The sequence below is a fragment of the Syngnathoides biaculeatus genome, chromosome 8 (assembly GCF_019802595.1).
Source record: "Syngnathoides biaculeatus isolate LvHL_M chromosome 8, ASM1980259v1, whole genome shotgun sequence".
In the NCBI taxonomy this organism is placed as follows: Eukaryota; Metazoa; Chordata; class Actinopteri; order Syngnathiformes; family Syngnathidae; genus Syngnathoides; species Syngnathoides biaculeatus.
In genome coordinates, this window is record NC_084647.1 from 12,664,651 (window position 1) to 12,686,100 (window position 21,450).

The 21,450-nt window shown below is 42.6% G+C and overlaps 1 protein-coding gene across 6 annotated transcripts in view; it reads right to left on the reverse strand.

Annotated features, from left to right (window-relative positions):
• Positions 1-21,450, reverse strand: part of fli1 (Fli-1 proto-oncogene, ETS transcription factor) — a 40,743-nt gene that overhangs the window by 15,627 nt on the left and 3,666 nt on the right. The window contains exons 1-5 of one of the 6 annotated variants that reach the window (XM_061828416.1): positions 18,099-20,316; positions 10,256-10,467; positions 9,287-9,438; positions 8,127-8,330; positions 2,282-2,350 (exon numbers count right to left, since the gene is read on the reverse strand). In XM_061828416.1, coding sequence (XP_061684400.1) covers positions 2,282-2,350; positions 8,127-8,330; positions 9,287-9,438; positions 10,256-10,467; positions 18,099-18,116 — 655 coding nt within the window. In that variant the 5' untranslated portion in view covers positions 18,117-20,316. Of the gene's footprint in view, positions 1-2,281; positions 2,351-8,126; positions 8,331-9,286; positions 9,442-10,255; positions 10,468-17,068; positions 17,694-17,726; positions 18,067-18,098; positions 20,317-21,450 lie in introns of those variants that run through there. The other 5 variants (XM_061828415.1, XM_061828418.1, XM_061828417.1 and 2 more) reach the window with 5 other exon arrangements.

A 21,450-nucleotide genomic window follows, 5' to 3' on the forward strand; every position in this document is an offset into this window, starting at 1 on the left:
AACAATCAAGGAAGATTTTACCATGGCAACAATTTTGGAGAGCCGTACAAATTGGACGTCAGCCATCATCTCGGGACAGATTGTTTTTATTTCAACCGCACAGCACCCCGTGTTCTTTTAGCTGTGCAAAATTGCAGCGTTCCCGAGATTTGGGTTATTTTACTTGGCCAAAATATTCTAAACACTTCGAGGTATGCTTTGAAGTGGACACTGACATACTCTGTTGTGCGGTCACGTATTCATCTATTCAAATGTTATTTTTCAAATATTAATTTTTTTATGTTTGAAATTATCTTCTTTTTTGGGGGGGGGAAGTGGGGCGTGGGGGTAGGAACCATCCTCATAAACACTTCTTGGTGGTTTATCCCTCCCTATTCAAGCATTTTTGAGGGGTTTACAATATATTTTTTTGCTATTCATGGTCTGGCCCAGTCCTTACCCGCTGGTGTCTACTGTAGTTCGGTAGTTCAGTTAATTAAATACCTCATTGACAAAGGCAATTAATGCGCATGCGTTACTAACAGGGGAAATCTGGGTATGTAGCAAGACGCTTACTGGGAAATCTCCCGGTCTCATAGTTCCCCTTCTTCTACATAGAGGGAGCTAACATACGTTATATCCTAACCTTAAAACAAAAGTTGATTTAAAAAAAAAAAAAAATGTACGCATATGTACGTTCGCTGTGTTTGCCTTTCTGAGATGTCCATAGCGAACGTGAACACTTGGCGACAAGTTGTCGAATGGCGCACGTTGAAGCATCGATGGGGATGTTTCAGAATAGCCGGAAGTTTACAAAATATACCTGCATGCGCATTACTCACAGAGACTTTTCAGGACCAGGAGCACTTAGACCGTCACACCGGCCCTGTTAGTGTTATCGCGGCGCTAGTGTTAGTGCTAGCTTTAGCGCGGTACTCGCGTTAGCGCTAGTGTTAAAGTCTTTCGGTGTACCGTCTTTCTTTGCAAATATATCGTGTTTCAATGTGGACACTTGCGGCTTTAACACAGCTGCAACGTATGTATGTACCAAATGATATTTACTTTACAAAATGTACTCGGTGAGGCTTGTACCAGGTGCGCGTTCTAGGCCGGGAATTACGGTATGTATATACTGTATATCAGAATCTGAATCGTCTTTAGTTTTCCAAGTATGTCACAAAGGCACAAGGAATTTGTCTCCAGTCGCTGAGCATATGTACAGATATATATGCTGCACTTGTGTCCAGGTGTACATTGCATTATCCAAAGTCTACACACCCATGAAACCTTTGCCACCACCATTAATGTAACCTGCAAAACTACATTGTTTTTTGTTTCATCTTTTCGAGAGGGGAAGTGGTGGGGAAAACACCTTGCATAATCATGTGGTTGTACAACTGCGCACGCCATCCGATAACTGGGATGTGGCAGTGGTCAAAATAAACATTCAAACGCATGTTGCATGTAAGTCAGACAATAAAATGCAATTTTTGACATGTTTGGGTAATTTTGTCATGGTCTAATTAACCAACGTTGAACTTTTGAGCCCAAATTACAAAAGCTATAAAAGAAAAACAATCTCTGGAACAATCTCTGAATATGGGTTAAATCAGAGGTACTCTAAATGGTCGCAGGTGGGTGCTGCCTCCCGTTTAACATAAATGTGATTGGTTAATTCCAAACACAACCGCATTCCAGTCACTCCGAAAGATGTTTAGGTGATGGGCTTTGTTAATGGTGGACTTTTTAAAATATTTTTTCACATCACAAAACCTGGCATTTTTCTGTACGCATAGACTTTTAATATTGACTCTACCGACAATTCCAAAAAGGTGCAAAAGCCTTTGACTGCCCTCTTTTCAACCATCACGTGTACAGACTCACTACGCACTCTGCTCTGAGTACCCAATCATCCTCCTGGATCATACACATTGTCGCTTCAGCACCTGTCCCTGATGCGTATCCACCTCTTGCCTCTTTTCCGCATTCACCGTCTGTCTTCAGCCCGCCCGCTGCGGATGGAACTCATCAGCACGACGCTTTTTAGATGCTCGTTAATATGCTCCTATTCTCTCCAAGCTGGCTTGTCTCCTTTTGACACACAAAAGCTACACCTGCCGCCCAAGCTTGCACAAAAGCGAGCGGGGAACGTGCCTCGGGTTTGTGTGAGCCCTCCTCCAAGCAATTTGCTGACTTTTACTTCCCCTTCTCTCGTTCTTTTCCTAGTAGCTCAGACGCTTTTCCCCATTTATGAATAGAAACATGAATTTCCAACAGAAACAATAACGAGAAGTGCTCCTACCTTCTTTGGCAGTCAGACGTGGGGATGGGTCTGTGTGAGATGGTGTATTGTAGGATAATGATGAACTACCTGCAAGGAGACATTAACATGAAGATCTTACAAAGATGAAAAATTGATAAATGCTGACTGTGCCACCACAAAGAGAAATGTAAAGGAATACAGTATGCTTCAACCAGTATTTGATTCAGCCTATCACGGAACTCTAAAAGAAATAAAACCACAGGAACAGGTATAAAAAGCAGTGAATACTTATATCTACTATTACTACTACTAATAATAATAATATTAAGTGCTTGTTTTGGCATTGCATCATATATTATTTTGTATAGCACATTGTCTTCATAGCGACACTGAATAACCCATGATTGGAAAAACGTTTCCCTCCCTGAGCTTGAACGAGCACACAGCTATTGTACTGTAGTTAAATATATATTTAAAAAAAAAACAAAAAAACAACAACAACCAATTGGTGGCACTAGAAGGTCCATTAGTTGCCTGCTGTTGTTATTTTGAATTGTGGTCTCATTTAGGACATAAACTGATCGGTAGCATTTGTATAATATATGAGTGATGGTGCAAACTCAGTCAATGGCCCTAAAATTTAAGAACAACTCCAAAAATCAGTCAGCATTTTGTTTGCAAAGTCTAACCCTGAATAATAAAGGCTCCCTAGTCATTTCACCTTATGGAGCAGAACCCGGCGGTGCATTCCTGCACTTACACAGGCACCCTGGGCGGCACCAAAACGCTCTCTTAATTTTAGCTGCCTGAGGCATAAATCAGCGAGTGGAAAAACAGACCCAAAAAAAAAAAATGCACAGAGAAAACACAAGAGCTGCTACTACGTGGAACGTGTTAAGATTTAGCACACAGACAGCTGCTGAGTGGGGAGGAAAGTTTTTCTTTTTTTTTTTTTTTTTCTGAATTGGACAAAATGAATAACGGTGGCGAAAAGTTTGTGTATGATTTGATTCAGATCCTCGGTGCTAGTGTTGAGGGGGATGGAGTAGCCAACTTGGACTCTTGTTTTTTTAGGGGGTAGAGCTTAAAGGGGAGAGGGGTGCTCCACAAACGTACGCTAGCCAACCAACACCCCACCCCTCCAAGTTCTACCTATTCCACGGCACCCCCAAGGCTCTGTGTCTCGTTTAGAGACCTGGGGCCTCAGAACAGGGGAACCATTGTATGAGGCAGGGTCCCTGCACAGCAATCAAACGCAGCTCCTCATACAAAAATAATTCCTCATGCTGAGACCGGGCACGCAACAGGCAGGCGAGCCACCAAAGCAAGTGTTTGGAATAAGGGAGAAAGTGTATAAGGGAAAAGATGAACAGAAAACGGGGGCGAGTGAGGGGAGAAGGAAAAGGGCTGTTTAACCCTTTTCCTACTGTGCGCCACATATGTGGGCTGACCCAGACAGGCAAACAGGCAGCATTGCTGAGAAAACCTCAAACCGCCCCGCAGAGAAATCCAGGATCGTTGTAGCACTGGAGAAGGGAGAGCAAGGAGGGGTGAGAGCGAGAGAGCGGGAGAGACAGGCAAATGACAGGGAATTTTGACTAGGCTGCATATTTATTTGGACGGCCTCATCCTCTCTTCGAAAACAAACACGTCCCGCTAATCTGTGGCGCACGGGAACAAAAATGTCTTTCTTGTTCTACATTGCGTAATGCAACTGTTGTTTCGAAAAAGAAGCTCCTCCGGTTAAGCGGGGCCTTCTCGACGGACTTCCGTCAACCCACGTTGTTTATTCTGCGGAACCGCAGGATATCACCACCTAAACGTGCGGCACAGACTTTTGTCACCAAACAGAGGTTCCAACGAATTCACAAAAGAGTACCAAACTATTTTTAGAGAAACAACAAGGCTAGTGTCGAAAGAATGTCATATTATACGATACAATAATATAAATGGTTTTGACGGTTCGAGTTCCCATTTATTTTGCTTTAAAATCCAATTTTCCTCTTAGGAAACAATAAAAATCACATTGAACTTTCGTGATCATCCTAAAACGTTTATAACTTGGCATTTAAAAAAAGGCTTACTTATATACAAGTTAACCACCAGGATTATGAAAATATAAAATCAGCTGTGAAACACACAAAATATGCGATCAGCATAAATATAAACCAATTACGAGCCAAGCACATACTCAGAAACCTTTGATGTGAAACCAACTCTTACAAGACTGAATGACATCTTGCCGGAGTTAATTAGTGACTGCCAAAGTTTTGTGCTATTTAAATCCATATTTGTCCCAAAAGTGTTGGACAAATTGTGAAACCTCAGATGTTCCACTATAGCGGGGAGAGAAACTTGCTTGAGTTTTGGTTGGAATGAATGTACTGCACATTTTGACAAGCAAAACATTACTTTCAGAAGATTAAAGCTGGACTGTACCTCCATGTTTGTACAAGAATAACAAGTGAAAGTTTTTCAGAATTGTAGCTACCTCGATACAAGGACTGGCAAGAACTTTAGCGAGCTACAGAATCGTATGAAAACCAATACGATAACTACTAAAATCAGTCTTTGCAATAGGTTCATCTTTGTGGATGTAGTTTGCCTCTACGTTAACAACGCCGTACTGTAGTGGTTTCTCGCCAATCTTCCATGCAGTCAGTGTGGGTTCACTATCTGCTCGGTGATGGGGTGAATGTCTGTATTTGCCCTGTGAATGACTAGCCACCAGTCCAGTGTGTACCCTGGTTTGCACCTCGAGGTCTGTTGGGTAAAGCTTTAAGCGATTTTGAAAGTTATAGATGGCTGGATGAACAATATGTGTCAGTTTAAAATAAATCTACAGTGTGAGAGTTGCCCTTGCGTTTTCATTTACATTTTCGGTGATATGCGGTCTCTTGCACACTGTCGCACCGAAGCATTTTTAAATCTACATTGATTTGAATCGTCTTCGGTAGCACAAAGAATAAAGGTTAATTGGCCACCTATGATTGGATTCAGCACCCCTTTGATCCACCACGTTATATAAACAAGATCAAAAAAAGGATGAATGGCTGGATGTAGGTTCAGAGAAGTTTGTGGAAGACATACATACTGTACAAAACAGTCTCCTGTCAGGAGGTCTGTCCAACAAATGAACCAATTGTCTAATATCAGCATTCCTGTTTGGCAGAAGCCATCTGCATCTCCACTTATTTCAGAGCGATATAAATTCTTGCAGCGCTGAATGTCTGAAGTCCCTAGTTAAAATGACCAGCTGCACACTAGCTCTGTTGTGGCGGCTAGCAGCAGACGACGAACAGTACAGGGCCCAGAGCCAGACCAGTCAGCCCCTGCACACCAATGATAACCTGCCAATAGAAAGAACTAATGTGCAAGGAGCTCAATAAAAATGTTGCGAGGGTAAAAAGAGAGAGAGGAACATTTTCCCTACTCAGCCTTCAAGGCCAGATGTTTATGGTCTGCATAAACTATTAAGGGTTAGAGAATGTCCCCCACTCAGCAACAGTGCGGTGCAGAAGCCCAGACTTATCGCTCGTTTTTTTTCCCCTTCCACTTTCCCATTTTGACTTAACTCCCACCGTAATCCGTCCAGATACACAAGAAACAGCAGCAGTTGAGAAACAAACCTATTGCTGTTTTCGAATGGTACTCGCCCATGACCAGTTTGGACTGTTTCCATGCTTTTTCCAAAAACTCTCGAGCTGATTGTTACTCTTGCACCCCCAGTTTGTGTCCTGTTACGCCTATAACTTCGAAAGTCTCTCCTAACCTGGCTTTTATCCCCTTTGTGCGCTCGGTTCCCTGCACATGTGGTATCAAACTGACTATGCGGGTGCGATAAAGCAAACAATCCAGGGTCCCTCCCCCGACAGACTAATTTGAACAAATTCTCCAATTGCACTCCAAATTGAAAGCACATTGAGTTGCAGACAGCCATCATTTATAAAACTCTGGATAAGTGACCGAGAATCAAGCCAAAATATTGCACTGGCAACTACCCTTGTTACTACAAGCAGCTGGTTGGCCAGACAGATGTTCCCATTGTACTGGCAGAGGCACTGGTGTAGGTACCTGAATGATGTAGCTGCACGAGAGATGGCGGCTCTGTTTGGCTACACTATGGCCGCAGGGTGGGGAATCGTGTCCCAGCCCTGTGCCCAGTGTACATTCAGACCTTAATGACTGTGTGGAATGTTAATCAGACGTTCAATAAACAGACTCACGCATGATACACACAGATGTCTATGAAATGATTGCACTGCCCGTTTAGACAATTTACTGTTTGAAGGTGGGTGGGAAATCACGTCCATTAGACATCACGTGACGTATAATCACTATTACTTCCAAGGCTTAACTCTGCCGTCCCTTCCATCATTTCTTGAGCACTTTGGATGCAAGAGGGAAGCCAGAAGTCTATTATTTGGACTGGTTTATGCTCATCTGTGATTGTGCTGCAGGAGGAGACGATGGAATGGATTTAGTTACCAAATCATTGTTCCTGCAGGGTCTGCCTCAATCCTCCACCTTCCTACTCTGTCTCTCTCAGACATTTGGTACTAACGTACGTCGTCCTGCCCCAAGGCTTCCAGTGTCAATAATATGCTGTGTGCTTCCCAGACAGCTGCTCCGAAGCAGGTCAGCCCAAACACGGGAAGAGAGCATTCTTTGCTTTTGTTTGTTGGGAATGGATCCAAAGCAATTTCAGCAGGCGAGCGGAGAGGATTCCACAGCACACAAGGTCTAAATCAAAAGAGGGGGGGGGGGGGGAGCAATAGGCAAAGTCATGGTACAGCACGCCTAAGCCATTGCTAAGTCATGCAGCCGACGGCTATAATGAAAACTGCAGTGCCTAGTGGCAGTCAGACAGATCCACCCGCTGCAGCATTGCACAATGAGGCTGTTATACTCATGACTAGCATCCCTCTCTGCCCTGACAACGTGCAAAGGGAAAACTGTTGACACCCACAAAGTACAGTTCCCATTACATCACACTGAGGTCCATCACAACGTTTTGGGAGTAATGTTAAATTTAGTGGAGACATCAATCACTCCACCCACTGCGGTTTCTTGATATTCTGCAGCAGTGAAAGCAGCGCCGACTCTTCTTTAACTTACAATGCAAAGCATTCAACAAGAGTTCCAACAGGTTTCTGTGAGAATCAATAAGACTGAGCTGCTGCACTTAAAAGGTCTTAGCCCCACCAGATGTTATATTCTATATTTCAAAGGCATTTGCATACTGCCTCAGCAAATTGCTTTGGGTTCCCAGCTGAAACATATGAAGCGGGATTCCATCGAGAGCCTCTTCAAAGGTAATAAGCTCGAATTTAGTTGCCTGGACACACTGGCCTAGCCTGCTTCCCGAGGCGATGCACCTGGACTTATTTCTAAAAATCCATGTGGTGTATGGCGCAGCAAAGTGCAGTTGATGGATATCTTGATAGGGAGGAGCGCTTCTCTGTTTCCACAATGCCGCTAATGACCATGGAGTCATTATTTAAGTTTCTCTGGAAACTGACCAACAGAGCCAACACGGTGGACATGGTAGAAAAAGACAGACAAACAAAAGTAAAACTACAACCTTGTAAACAATGACTAGCAATTGGTACTAGACAACATTGAATTTCTTCTTTCTTGTCGGTGCATTCATTTTTCCTGAATGCATATGATTTGTCGAATGTCACGCAAAGAATCCCCTTCCAGATTTGCTGGAAAGTACCTTCCCTTTCCCAAAGCTAGTCTACCACGCATTTTCTATGGATTGATTGCTTTACAACTCCATCTGGGAAAGAACCATTCATCTCCTATCTCTGGATAAATCAATGCTCAAGCACAAATGGCTGTTTGTGATTACTTGACCATTTTTGGAAAGCACACTTACTTTCCCTGAGGTAATTGAGATGAGAGAGAAGAACTTCAGCGTTGTACATGGTCGTGAGTCGGTGGAAGTCATCCTTGCTCATCTTACATAACTCTTTGCCGTCCGTGTTTTGGAACATGGACGTGTCGATCTCCAACAGGCCGTACTCCTTGATGGCCCACTCAAGCCACTGCCTTACGTGGTCCTGAGACCACAACGAAGGATCTGGAAGGGAAGAAGGAACAGAAGTAGTCGTTTATTGCCTGCGCGTAGTCCTTGAGCTTGCTGGGGGAAGAGTGAGCGAGTTGAGCGTCGAGCATCTCGTGACACGAAGGAATAGGAAAAAAAAAATGAACAAGTAGAAAACGCAATGATTTATTAGGAGCAGACGTGGCTCAGTTATTAGATATAAATAATTCTTTGTCCTCCTTAAACCGCAGGAGGATTCATCAGAGTTGGATAATGTTTCAGGTAAATCGACTTTCACGGGGGGGGAGTTTTCATTTTCAAATCCCTTTCTGTCATTGTTCAACATTTCTTACATGTAGTTACATCTGGAGAGCCCTTCTTAACAAAGCGTAGTCTCTGCTGGAAATAGCGCGATGACGATCTGGAATCCAAACTCGTAGTCGGCAAGGTGCACCTTCCACGGACTATATGCTTGTTGTCTGCATCAATTTACAACCTCTGACAGTTCACCATGAGTCCAATTCTTTTTTTTTTTTTTTTTTTTTTTAAATTTTGTTTGTATTTAGATCAAATCCATTTGCGGCGAATTTGAGTTCAGTCAATATGTTACCACTCCGCATCTATGTGGTTGGAATGAATCATTCTGGCAACATGACATGTATTTCTCCAGCGTTGCAGTGCTGAAACTGCACTTGCAGCTCCACGAATTGTGCCATTTCACATATTTAATTATTATCTTGGTGAAACCGTAGATGTTAAAGAAATATAGCTCTGGCAGGCCAACTGATATTTCTACTTTACGCTCTTGGCCACACTCTTGTAGGAGAGATGAAATGCTGGCGCACGGCTAAATGAAAATAGGGCCGCGTTGGCGAAGCTGCGTCAAAACAGAAGGACCGACGAAGACAGCATTGAGAAGTCGTTGCTCCTGCACATGAAATAAGTTCATACACGCAGCTTCACACGGCACATTTTATATTTGGAAGACTTACCGGCTGGTACAATGACTCTCCGTTCATTCGTGGTCATGTTGGGGGGTGGGGCATTCTTCTCATCCATATAGTTTCCATAGTTCATTTGAGACGTCTCGTTACTCCCCACCAGCTTATTACATTTACCCACGCTGCAGTCCACCGGAGACTCCCTGCTATGCACACACACACACACACACACACACACACACACACACGTGTTTTTCAGAAAGTATTACAATATCTCATGAAATGGTTGTTTGCCTACAATGAAAGACTGTTAAATTGAGGCTGTTCACAAGAGAATTTGGCACATTTCTAAATATTTATCTGATGTAAATCTTCAAAGGAAATATGTTTGAGGGTTTTCTCGTGGATGGAAAAAAAAAATCACAAGTCCTTACACTTACTTGATTATACGGGTTATATATCACAATTTTAGTACACGTCCACCATGTATTTGTCATCTAGATTTTTTGTACCTGTTAACTGTTGGAAAATCTGTCAACTTGAAAATTTAGTACTATGTTTTCCCCTATTTTATGACAATTTTTATCATCTACGTGAGTGACATGTCCTGTTTTGCCAATTTAAATGATCTTCCACTAGATGGCAAAAGCAGCAATTTAACCTATCTGTTGCCATTCATGCAACAGAATGATAGCTTTGTTTTTTTTTATCCGAACAGAAAATAACTGATCATTGTTTCCGTGGACGATAAATACTTTTTGTAACATTTTCGTTTTGTGCTGTGCATTGAGATTAGATTTAAAACGTTTTCCTTGGCTCAGTAAAGATCAGGAAAACTGCTTAAAATAATTAAACATATCACTCTAAATAGATGCCTCCTGTTGGTAACAATATTTGACCTTACTTTGTCCGATAACATCATTCAATCCAAAACAAAATATTTTTGCACCTTACAAAAACTGACATTATTCTACTGTATATTGACACACATACACACACACACACAGTTGTGCTTCTTACCTCGATCCGTTCATATGTTCATATTCCCGCTTGACATTGACTCGGACTGGCTGGTTGATCCACTCCTGCTGCGGGGGTAATGGGTTGATTTTGTGAGTCTGGCCGTAGTCCTGCGCGCCAGATGCAGTCATGTCTGTCTTGGGGAGAGGGGCAGCGGCGGCGTACGGAGGCTCAAATAAGGACTGGTCTTCACTCACCACTGATAGCGCCTCCTGCAAGGAGAAGCAATGTTCATGTGACATGTCTTTCTTTCCTCGAACAGGCATTATGTCGTAAACATAACTAGACGTGTTTTTGAAGAGTTACTGATAAACGTTTCAGTAATAATTTAGGATTTGAAGCAATGGGGGAGCTGCCAAAACTCTGTCTATAAAAGCAGTTCTCAAACACCCTGAAAAACATGATGCATTTACAGTGAAACAATCTAATGTCACACCCACTAGCTAAAGTTTTTCTTTTAGTGTTGGTTTTCCCAACAATCATTTTGACATAATGGGATCGTAAATAATGCTAAAAGTACAAAAACAAATTTGAAGAGCTTTCTAAGATATGCTTTTGGGCCATTTTGATTAACATAATCTTCCATTCAATATATCAGTAGGCGTGAAACATATGGGCTTAGTATTAGATCACTGTTTTTTGTTTGCAAAAAATTTGATTATACAATAACTATTTTTGATTAATTGGAGACTCTAATCTGCCCTTAAGTTTGATTTTGAGTGCGGCTGTTGTCTGTCTCCATGTGCCCTGCGATTGGCTTGCAACCGGTTAAAGGTGTACCCCGCCTTCTGCATGATGATAGTTGGGATAAGCTCCAGCACTCCCACCACCCTTGTGAGGATAAGAAACTTGGGAAATGGATAGGATATACTATTTTTGGTCACCCTGACTAGGCACAAGTGAATCATCACATTTTTGGTGGCTCTGCTCACTCCTGACTCTATTCTTGTAAAATTCAAAATATTCAAGTCATACAAGATTTTACGTGTCTCTGGTATCTTTGAAGATTATGGAACTATGAATTTAAGTAACTATATAACTATATAATTATTGTAGTAATTGTCGGACAGATGCAGAATTGCATTTTTTGTTTAATTTGACAATGTCATCAGAGGAACATTTCTCCCATAAGAATTGTAATGAGATTGCCCATCTCGTCATCAACCAGGAAGTAGCCTAAAAAGTAACAAACGGATGCACGAGCACTTTCAGGTTTGTCAACAGGGCGTGTACACTACTGAGTTTTAAATTCTTACATTAATCTACTAATCGTGGCCTTGGACTTTTGTGTTGCAAATTGAGTTTTTTGTTAGTTAGTGCTGGGCTAATTTTGGAATGGTTTACATTTCAGTTTTTATCAGTGTGTAAATTTATATCAAAAACACGAAAACGAGCTCTAGGTAGGAAGTCAGTAACTTTCGAAAGCTGTGTATCAGGTGCTCGCGTCCACCGTTTCTTGTCAACACACGAGAATGACTTGAATCTTGACAACACTCTCTGCTTCTAGAGTGAAACTAAAGTACCCAAAATGTTGACGTCTTCGTTTAAGAATGGGAGGACTTTGTCAGGTGATGACAGTGATAAGCACCGTTACAAATAGAACATCAGAATCCACTTTTTAAACTTGTGATGTGTAATATTCACTCTCTTGGGGACCTTTTTTTACGGTAATTATGTGCAGTTATGGGTCATATCACAGTCTGGCATCCCACCCCAAGTAGTTTCACTAAACAACCCCTGTAGCTACTGTCGCTTCCTGTTGACGTTAGATGACTTCAATCATGCTCACTGTGGAGTTAGGATGCAAACAAATGCTCATTTGCTCACATCTTCAGTTCTCTCCGACAGTCCGAATGGTAAAAGATTCATCCATCCATGTATATTTAATGTTCATCTTCTGTCTTTATGTGTGTCTGGTCACCGTGGTGTGTCTAGTCTGCTCCCTAGGTTGCCCTCCACAGCTGAAGACTCAACACAAGCAATTGGGGAAGGGGTGGGGGGGTCACTACAACACTAACCGAACTGCTGTGGCTATGCAATGTAAGTTTATTAAAGAAAACAAAAGCAACTCCGGACTGGACGCCGTATCGGACGGTTTCAACGGGCCGCTCTTGAAACGTCTCAGGATCGTTTTAGATTTGTTCTTACGCTTTTGCATTCTCTTTTGAAAAGTTGTAGTCAGTCTACTAAAATTGCTCCGTGGCAAAAATCACTTTGGTTGAGACGCTGCCCCGCCAGCCATTGTCATTGAAAATCAGCCAAAGGTCCAGAGAGACTTAAGTCTGAATATTAACCATTCTCATCATGTGTCTCTGCTTTTGACTTGGGATTGAAACACATCTGGATCTGATAGGATCTGATGGCACGACTTAGACGGAGACGTGTCTAATCCTCAAAGGACGGAATTTATATCATTCTGAAATGCCACATATGTTTGTCAGGGGAAAGAATGACAAAACTTCCAACACTGCTGCCCCTAAAGATCCTCAAGTACAAAGATATATTGTCCACCATACTGAAGCTTTGTTAGATGTCGTTCAGTTACTCACAAATGTCCAAAATAATGTCATGTACATATGCGCTTTCGTGGCTTTGTAGAAACAGTCAATACAATACAAAATTACCAGGAATAAAATTCTCCCCTACAGATCAAGTAAATGGTCATATAAAACCAAAAACCTTCAAGAACCATTTAACCTTCCTCGCCAGAATTAGATTTTCAAGGGGATGTAATCAGTCGATCCATCATATACTCGGAACCCTGCAGTATTACTTGCTATCTAAGCGGCGCACGCCCGCTAGTTTGCCAATGATAGTGCGCCAAAAAGCGAAGGAACGTCTCGTTGCTGCCTGATAAGGCTGCACGCAACTATTGTGACTGTTGCAAGTTACATTCCGAGTGACATATCTGCCCGTCAGGCGGAAACCATGATTGGCAAGTGGCGTTTGCCCATCGAGATGGTTGACGAAGGCGTTTAAAAATAGGAGCAGGACGATCTCTTGCTGAGGTGAAATCTGCAGTCTTTTTTTTTTCCTATCCTATCGGCAACAAAAAACAAACCAACGCATCAAGCTTCTACTGTGATAAAACCGTTCCCTCGTGAAGAGTATCGCCATTCAGTTTAACCTTCAAGTATTGCGACAGTTATTTATATTGCGACCCAAACACCACCTATACACCCAAAAAAGTGTTACACCTTTCATTTAGCGCCTCTTTTATACTACCTGACTACAGCATCCTCAAACTGGCACTCAGAGATAATGTACAATTACTTTGTATAGTGGATTCCCAGTAAGCAATAGTAGTACAGTAGACGATTACAGGGCCCCAAGGTGAGATTGAAACTAATGTTTCCCATCAGGCTACTTGTGCCACTCCAAATGACCTTTTCCAGAACCGAGAAGATAACCTGTTGCCATGAATTTACATTTGCCGTACAGTATATCCATTTAACCCATCGTGTCAGTCAAAACAGCGAGTATTTATTATTTCTGACATACCGGACTGAAGAGGATCGCTATTACGCATTTTGACATTATACAGCAAGCCCTTGGTCTACGACTGAGATCCGTTCCCATTGGAGTGACTTAACTCGAATTTCGACTTAAGTCGGATTCCACCATTAAAGTCAGAATTTACATCAAAATACTTTGTATAAAAAAACAAATACATCGAAATAAACAAGATGATGTACTTAGCGTGACTGCTGAGAGGTGAACGGAGGAGAAATAGAAGGGGAGGCTGTGCTTAGCTATTGCGAAGGAACCCGGTCCTCAATCCTCTCCATCTCAACAAGTATCCAAGAACCTTGTTTTGTGATCATTGCATCCGACATAGGAACGGAACCCTTCACATGCGCTGAAATACGGGCTTTGTCTTTAATAATTGCCACCACGGTCGACCGACTGAAGAACCTTGGTGGTCTTGGTGTTTCTCTTATCTCCAATCTTTTTGTGATCTTGAGCTTTGTTTCCACGGTAATGGATTTTCTTTTGGCTGCAGAAGCATTGCTAAAAGACACCGCTTTCTTCTTCTGGGGTGATAATGTCTAAAAAGGAGGGCGAAAAATGCGAAGATAATCCCGGTGAACAAACATGGACAAGCATTAGCCAGACGGACGGGGTTGTAAAGTCAAAACGTCTTAGGTCAAGACCGTCTTAACCAGAGGACTCCCTGTATAGGGAGGTATGCACCTTGCTCAAGAGCTCCTCTGTCGTTTTGAATGCATGATGTGAAATAACCACTTGTCCACAGCTAACTCCCCAAAAGCCAAAAAACGACAAGTATCTTCCCATCTCAGTACGATTGAGGAAGGATTTCAGTCACTGTGCTGCTCAAGTACAACTGGCACTACAGTGGAACCTGTTTGCCCAAACACAATCTGTTCCGGGACACTGGTCGACCCATAATAAAAAAGCTGTTTTTAATCGATACTTTAACACTCTCAGCTGTCATGCAAGTGCATAATGATAGTAGAAGAATACAAAGAGAAAAAGAGGGGGTAAAGCATTGATGACTCCAAATTGAAAGTGTTTGCTCGCTGAGCTGAAGTCTCTCAAGACTTGATACATGACTTGGGGCTTCGGGCAACTTTAGAAAAACGAAAAGTACAAAATGAGCCGCCGCTTTTCTTTTTTGAAAGAACACACAGATGTTTTCGACATAACACTGCAGCTACATCGGAGAGGACAAAAACATAAAATCCACTTTGTGGCAAAGTTCCATTTCTAGATCTTTGAGGTGCAGCCGAAATGGCTATAGTACTATCTCAAAAACTATATTTCAGACCCAAAGTACAGACTAGAAGTATATCCCCTTCAATGTAGGCAAAATGATCAAGCAACACATCGACTAAGACATGAGAACTGTGTTAGGACAACTTGCGGCTGGTTCACCATGACATAGTGCCTGCTCACATTGCCCTGAGCATCAGACACTTCCTGGCTGAGAAAAATACTTCCTGGACCAACGTCCCTCCTCACCTCACGTAGCTTTGTGATTCCCCCCCCCCCCAACCCCCCCAAGCTCAAATGCAGGGGACCCGTTTTGAAAACGTTGATGTCATCAATTTGGCTGTGACGACAGCGGTCTAAGAAGTCCTGAAAAAGTCTCCCAGAAGTACATGAAGAGATAGCAGAGAAGGGTAAGAAAGTGCCTGAAAGGGGAATTCCGGTGATTTGCATTAATAATGTATCAAATAGGTCATGTAATATGTACTGTATCTTGACAATGTGATGTTAAATCCGCTCTCATTTAATCATGTTTTGAGAAGATTTTTATCGACAAATGTGAATTTTCAGGGGCGCTGCCGTTTTCGCGAGTCACATGACCTACGTGGGCGGATGTGACGTGCTACGTGCCGTTCCAAGCGCTCGATTACATGGGACACCCATTTATGCCCAGCGCTGATTTCTCGGATTTATCCTCATCTGATGAAAAAATTTGCAGTATCGGTTGATCGGGAAGACGGAGGAATACTTCCATACAGATTTGAACCTGTGGCTGTAAAGAATGTTGAATATTCGGATGGTTCTTCGGGCAGAATGACGCGGAGTCTGACTACTCTGAGACCTACGCGCCGGACATAAGTGCGTCAACAATGGCTCCGGGCTGGCAGCCGCGGATGGTTCTACGGACGGGAATGCCGCGGAGTCTGACAAGCGAGCTTCGGCGGCAGAAGCCGTTAGCTGAGCTTCGGCGTCCGGGGAGGCCGTTATTCAAGCTTTGGCGGCCGGTGAGGCCGTTAGCTAAACTTTGGGGGCTGGGGAGGCCGTTGACCAAGCTTCGGGGCGCGAGCCCCGGGGCTCGGTCGGGAGCGAGCCCACGGCTCCGCCCCTTTAAACTCCAAGAAGGTTTACTTTGAAGGAATACCTGTTGTTTTTATAGTTTGTATTTGAAATACTCTTTTTGTGACACTAGTCCTGTAACTTTTCTGACACACATAGTACATGATGGTGGTTAGATGTTTTTCAGGACTTTGGGGTGGCCTCCCTCCGCAAAATTCTTGTACTTTTGCGACCCTGTAATTGCTTTTGTAGGATAAACTTGGATACATATTAGGTAATTTTCCTTACCGAGCAGCCAGGACAGAAATGTGTACTGCGTTCTGGTTCTATGGTTTAGGGTTGATCCTGCAGATGCTCACTGAAATGAAGTTTTGTGCACACAACTTCAGAGTTCCTACTGTAAGGGCGAGCACAGCACCTGCCCGAAGCCACCGCCTAGCTTTTGTTGACACTAGCCATCCACATGCATCACAACACGTTTCTCATCACGTCGTCCACACGCATATCGCTTTGGCACACACACGACGACGGACGTCCACCCGAGTGGGTGGTGGAGCGCGGGCGGAGGATGGGGCTCCGTTCCTGCCTTTTGTTTTAAGTAGGAAAAGGAAACCTGTCAGGGAAAGATTGGGTAGAACAGGAAGCTCTCATGGCTCGAGAGCGTCTTGTTTCTTTAAGAGTGCACAAGTCAGCCCAGCCATTCACACCCACACTTCAATGACGACTTCATTCTTCATTCTTAGCTTTTTTTTTTTTTTTTTTGAGACAAACATCTCAATGGTCCTCACATCCATCCAACCACCAATCCTAAGTGACAAAATTATCACACATAAATGCCCCCCCTTTTTTTTTTCCCGGGTGCCGCCAACACCGACACACAGACACACACCACACCCAATAACCACAAAGTCACTACTTAAAATGTCCCCGAAACACAACAGCGCTTGTCAGCGAGACGAGCTCCATTTGCGTGCATTATTTTGAGAGCTGACACTTGTTAGGAAGTAAGCCAAGAGAAGGACTTGCCATTCAAACATCTGGAAGCATCCGCGGCCATCTGGAATGTGACTGTCTAGAAGGGAAGAGGAGGAGGGGGGGGGGGCGCAGTAGCCAATGTTAATTCAGCCAGGCACTCCTGATTACTACCAATTTCACCAAATAACACTTTCCAATGAGGAAAAGCTTATAATCGGATAATAACGCTATTATGAACTCTTCAACCATCGTCAACACGCTTTTATTTCAACTGTATGTGTTGTTTAAGATGACACGTGTATGACTTCTGTCGTTTTAACATCTTAACAACTATTTTTTTTTAACGGCGCGAGGACAGCAAAGTTGCGCAACTCTTACAAAAAAGAAAACAAGAATACGTTATGAAGTGTGGTTTTAAAATGTTGCAAGGGTTGCACGTTGCCAAATAACAGCTTTCCTTAAACAACACACAACTTCTCGTTAAAAAAAAAAAATAAGACCTGACACTGATAGTCATCGACAAGCGCCCGCGAGATCAGCGAACCATCACGTTCTTGCCACCAAATGACGGGCTCCGTTCGGAACCCGTCAAGCCGAGTGTCGGGCGCTGCGCCACGCCGCCGTTGCGCAGCTCCTCTGCGGCGTGTACAATCCACTCGCATCGACCCGCCGCCGGTCACACTTAACCAACTTCGAGTGGTATACCTACATGAAAGCTTTGCTCCTTAAAAAATAAAAATAAAAAAGTTGTTGCAGGCGAAAATAGAGTGCCGCTCCAGACGTGCGTAAATTTGCGCGCTCGCTCCTCAGAAATCCAAACGTGTGCCAATCAAGCTTCGACGCACATCCTGCGCGGCGTACGAGAAATATGATTTTTTTTTTTTTTTTTTTTTTTGTGGAGGGACGAAGGGGGATGGTTTGAAGGGAACAGCGAGAGAGAGAAAAGGGTCCTCAGTTCCATACAGAGGTCCACGGCGCCCGCACGAGAAAAAAAAAAAAAAAAAGGAGGCGCAACTTTGGGAGAGGAAAAAAAAGAAGAACGATCCCCCACAATCTCCTACACCCCACTCTCCACCCTTACCTTAATAGTTCCGTCCATTTTGCGCGACTTTCAGTGGACTTCGACGGTATCCCAAACATGACACGCTCCTGAATTAATTCCAGCTTCCAAGTCCCGTTATGTGCGGCGAAGAGAGAGACACTTTTTTTTTTTTTTTTGCTCCTCTATTTTTTTTTTCTTTCCTAAATTTGGGAAGTGAAGTCACCGCCGCTCGCTCGCTCGCTTGCCTGCTTGCCTGCTTGCTGTTGTTGCGAAGGAAGGTTGAGAGAAGGAAGCTGTGTGTCACCCAAAAGCCCTGCCTTCAAAAAAAAAAAGGGAAAAAAAAAAAAGCAGGATACTGTCCGGAGGAGATAAGCAGGCAAAACAATTGAGCGTTCACTCTGTTATGTTGCACTTATTATTTTTTTTTTTTTTAAGCTCGGAAATATTTACAGGATGGCAGCCTGCTGTGGAAGAATTTCACGTGATTTTTTTTTTTTTAATGACAAATCAAAATGGTGGGGGTGTTATAATAACAATGACATTGTTTGGTTTTAAAATAATAATAAAAAAAAAAAAAGTCACGTTCGCCCGCTCCCATCTGGCAACGTCTGTATTTTAAAGTCAAATTGTGGACATGATAGAAAGGTGACTAAAGGCTGCAAATCACCGAAAGATGACAAACCGGAGAGCTTGTTGCAATATTTCTTTCCATTACAAGCCTCCACGTCAAGGTGAACACTTCCCACAGAAGCCATAAATTACATCCATGCATTCACCGCCCCGCAACACCAAAAAGTCTGTTCTACACGTGTGGCACCGCAGGAAGTACAAACGTCATCTTTTAGAGTTTGTTTAAAGAAAAAAAAAACGTTTTTGTAGTCTGGCTCGGTTCCTTTATGGTGAAAGATTCTTATTTCCACCTGAACCTCTTTTATTCTTTCTGTATCCCCTTACAAAACTGTTAACTTGGGACAAAAAGAGGGGGGAAAAAAATCTTAGTTTTGCATGTACATTTTTCTCCCAATCTTAAAAACATATCACCAGTAACACGTTTTAAACATTGGATAAATGTGTATAAATTCTAATTCATTTAAATCCTCAAAGGACGATTTTTTTTTTTTTTTAACAATGTCACGCAGAGATGGATCCAAAGTTCTCACAGACACTATACGGCCCACGTGCCGTAGGTTGTCAACCCCTGCTGCATTATCACTTTTTTTTTTTTAAAAAGATGTTTTATTGAGTGTGGTTACATTCAGTGGCGGCTTGTTGGTGAAAAATACTCTTTGCAGCCATCTCAAATTTGCGAGCGCGCCACTGGCAAGCAGGGCCGGTCTGTCTGCTCCCCTCTTGGGGGTCTGGCGGGGCTGAGGGTCCCACCCTTGGGACCGCCACATCTGGATCCTGCTAAGGGTCAAGGCTTCTCCTGCCTGGGGCCAGCTCAGACTTGGATAATTAAGGGAGACACCTTGTTTAACTCTTCACTGACCAGTTTGATACCGCCGCCCCGTTTCTAAATGGTCTCCGTAATTGTATGTCGCATGTTATTCTGATATTTTAAAATAGAACTATTTAGAGTTGGAAATGACTTCAAACGATAAATGTCATCCCCTCGGTGATTGCTTGACCTGAAACTTGAATGGGGGGGGGGGGGGAATCCGATAATGTACATCACAGGTGTCAAACTCAAAGCCCGGGGGCCAGATCTGGCCCACCACATGATTTTATGTGGCCCACGAAGCCAAATCTAGAGTGTCAATTTCCATTATTCTTGTCAAAATATGTACCAAAATTTCAAATTGTCATATATCATAAATAAGGTTTAGTTATTACAAGCATTTTTTGTGTGAATAGTTCGAAAACATATTACCCTTGATTTCTGATTCCAAAATTTGTTCATAAAATGATGATGTAAATATGACTGGATGACTAAATATTTTTGTTTCACAGTCATACTGGCCCTCTGAAAGAAATGGGACAATGAAACGATGTGGCTCTGCGAGAAAAATGAGTTTGACACCCCTGATATACATCATCTACTTCTATGAGATAGAGAACAAGGGCACTAAAGCAGAGTTTTTGTCTGTGATTAAAAGGTTACATCAGTGTTTTTTTGTTGAATTGGCGGTGCTGTGGAACTGCATTGCCTCCTAAAATTGGTGATAGCTTATTTAACTTCACGAAGGGCTCAAAATATTCAAACCACTTGCCAGTAAGATGCAGTTCAGGAAACTGCAACCACAACAATAAATCATTTGGCGCAGACATTTTTTTTTTTTTTTTTAGAGCAAATGGAATCATAGTAGGTGACTGGCGATGTGATCGCTCACAACCAGTCAGTAAAGAAAGTTAATGACACATTTTATGGGACAAATGCATAAACCATATCAAGAAACTGACGATATAATGACAATTACGAAAAGAAGACGTTTCTTGCCAAATTGCGAAAACTGGTATTTCATCTCTCTGGGTTATGCAAGTGTACCTTATAAAATGACCACAAGGGAACAAAAAAAAAAAAAAAAAAGGAAAAAGATTGAACCAACCAGACAAGATAACATCTTACCAAAAACCGATTTCCTCTCTGGATGTCAACATGAAGCCTATTAGGGTGACTGGGGGTCCGGGCCCTGTCCCAAGACCATAATGAATACAGTGGTAACAAACATTTTGGAAGGGCCAATAAACAGATGCAAGTTGGTTTACTCAGTCGACCACAGAACATCTGGCTTGACGCTGCAAGGAGACATCAGCAGACATTTCTTCCTTTGCGCACGCACACACACAAGACACGCATGCAGGGGCACAACTGCACTGTATGGGCCACGCGTGTCGGGGGTTGGGGGGGGGAGTCACATGAGCAAACCTGATTTAGAAGGAGGTCTTGCTTTTACATCGGTTTCAGCCTTCAAAATCAGGGAACCCCAACCTTTTTATTTTTTTTTTAATTGCAAATGCCATCAACAAGCTCCTTTTATTTCTTTAAAAAAAAAACATTTAACACATAATGGAGGGGGTCGTTTTTCAAAGTAAACCAGACTGTGAAAACATCATAACTTAAATCTTAATTAAAAAAAAAAAGATACAGATCTATGGCCACACCAAATGATTCACAGCCTGGTATTGTCCCGCCAACCAGTGGTTGAGGACCCCTGAATTGACAGTCTTCAAACCAAAAAAAAAAAAAAAAAAGTGAAAATTGTCTTTAACAAGAACTTGGAAATGACAAAAAGTCTAGAAATCAAATGTAAATGTTGTCTGCTGTCATGCTCAAGTGCCTCCAAAGAAATTTCCTCGTAATGATTATGATTCTGAATAAAACAACCATTAATAAAACTAACACATTTAAAAATATTTAAACAAATAAAGCAAAAATACATAAGAAACTCGT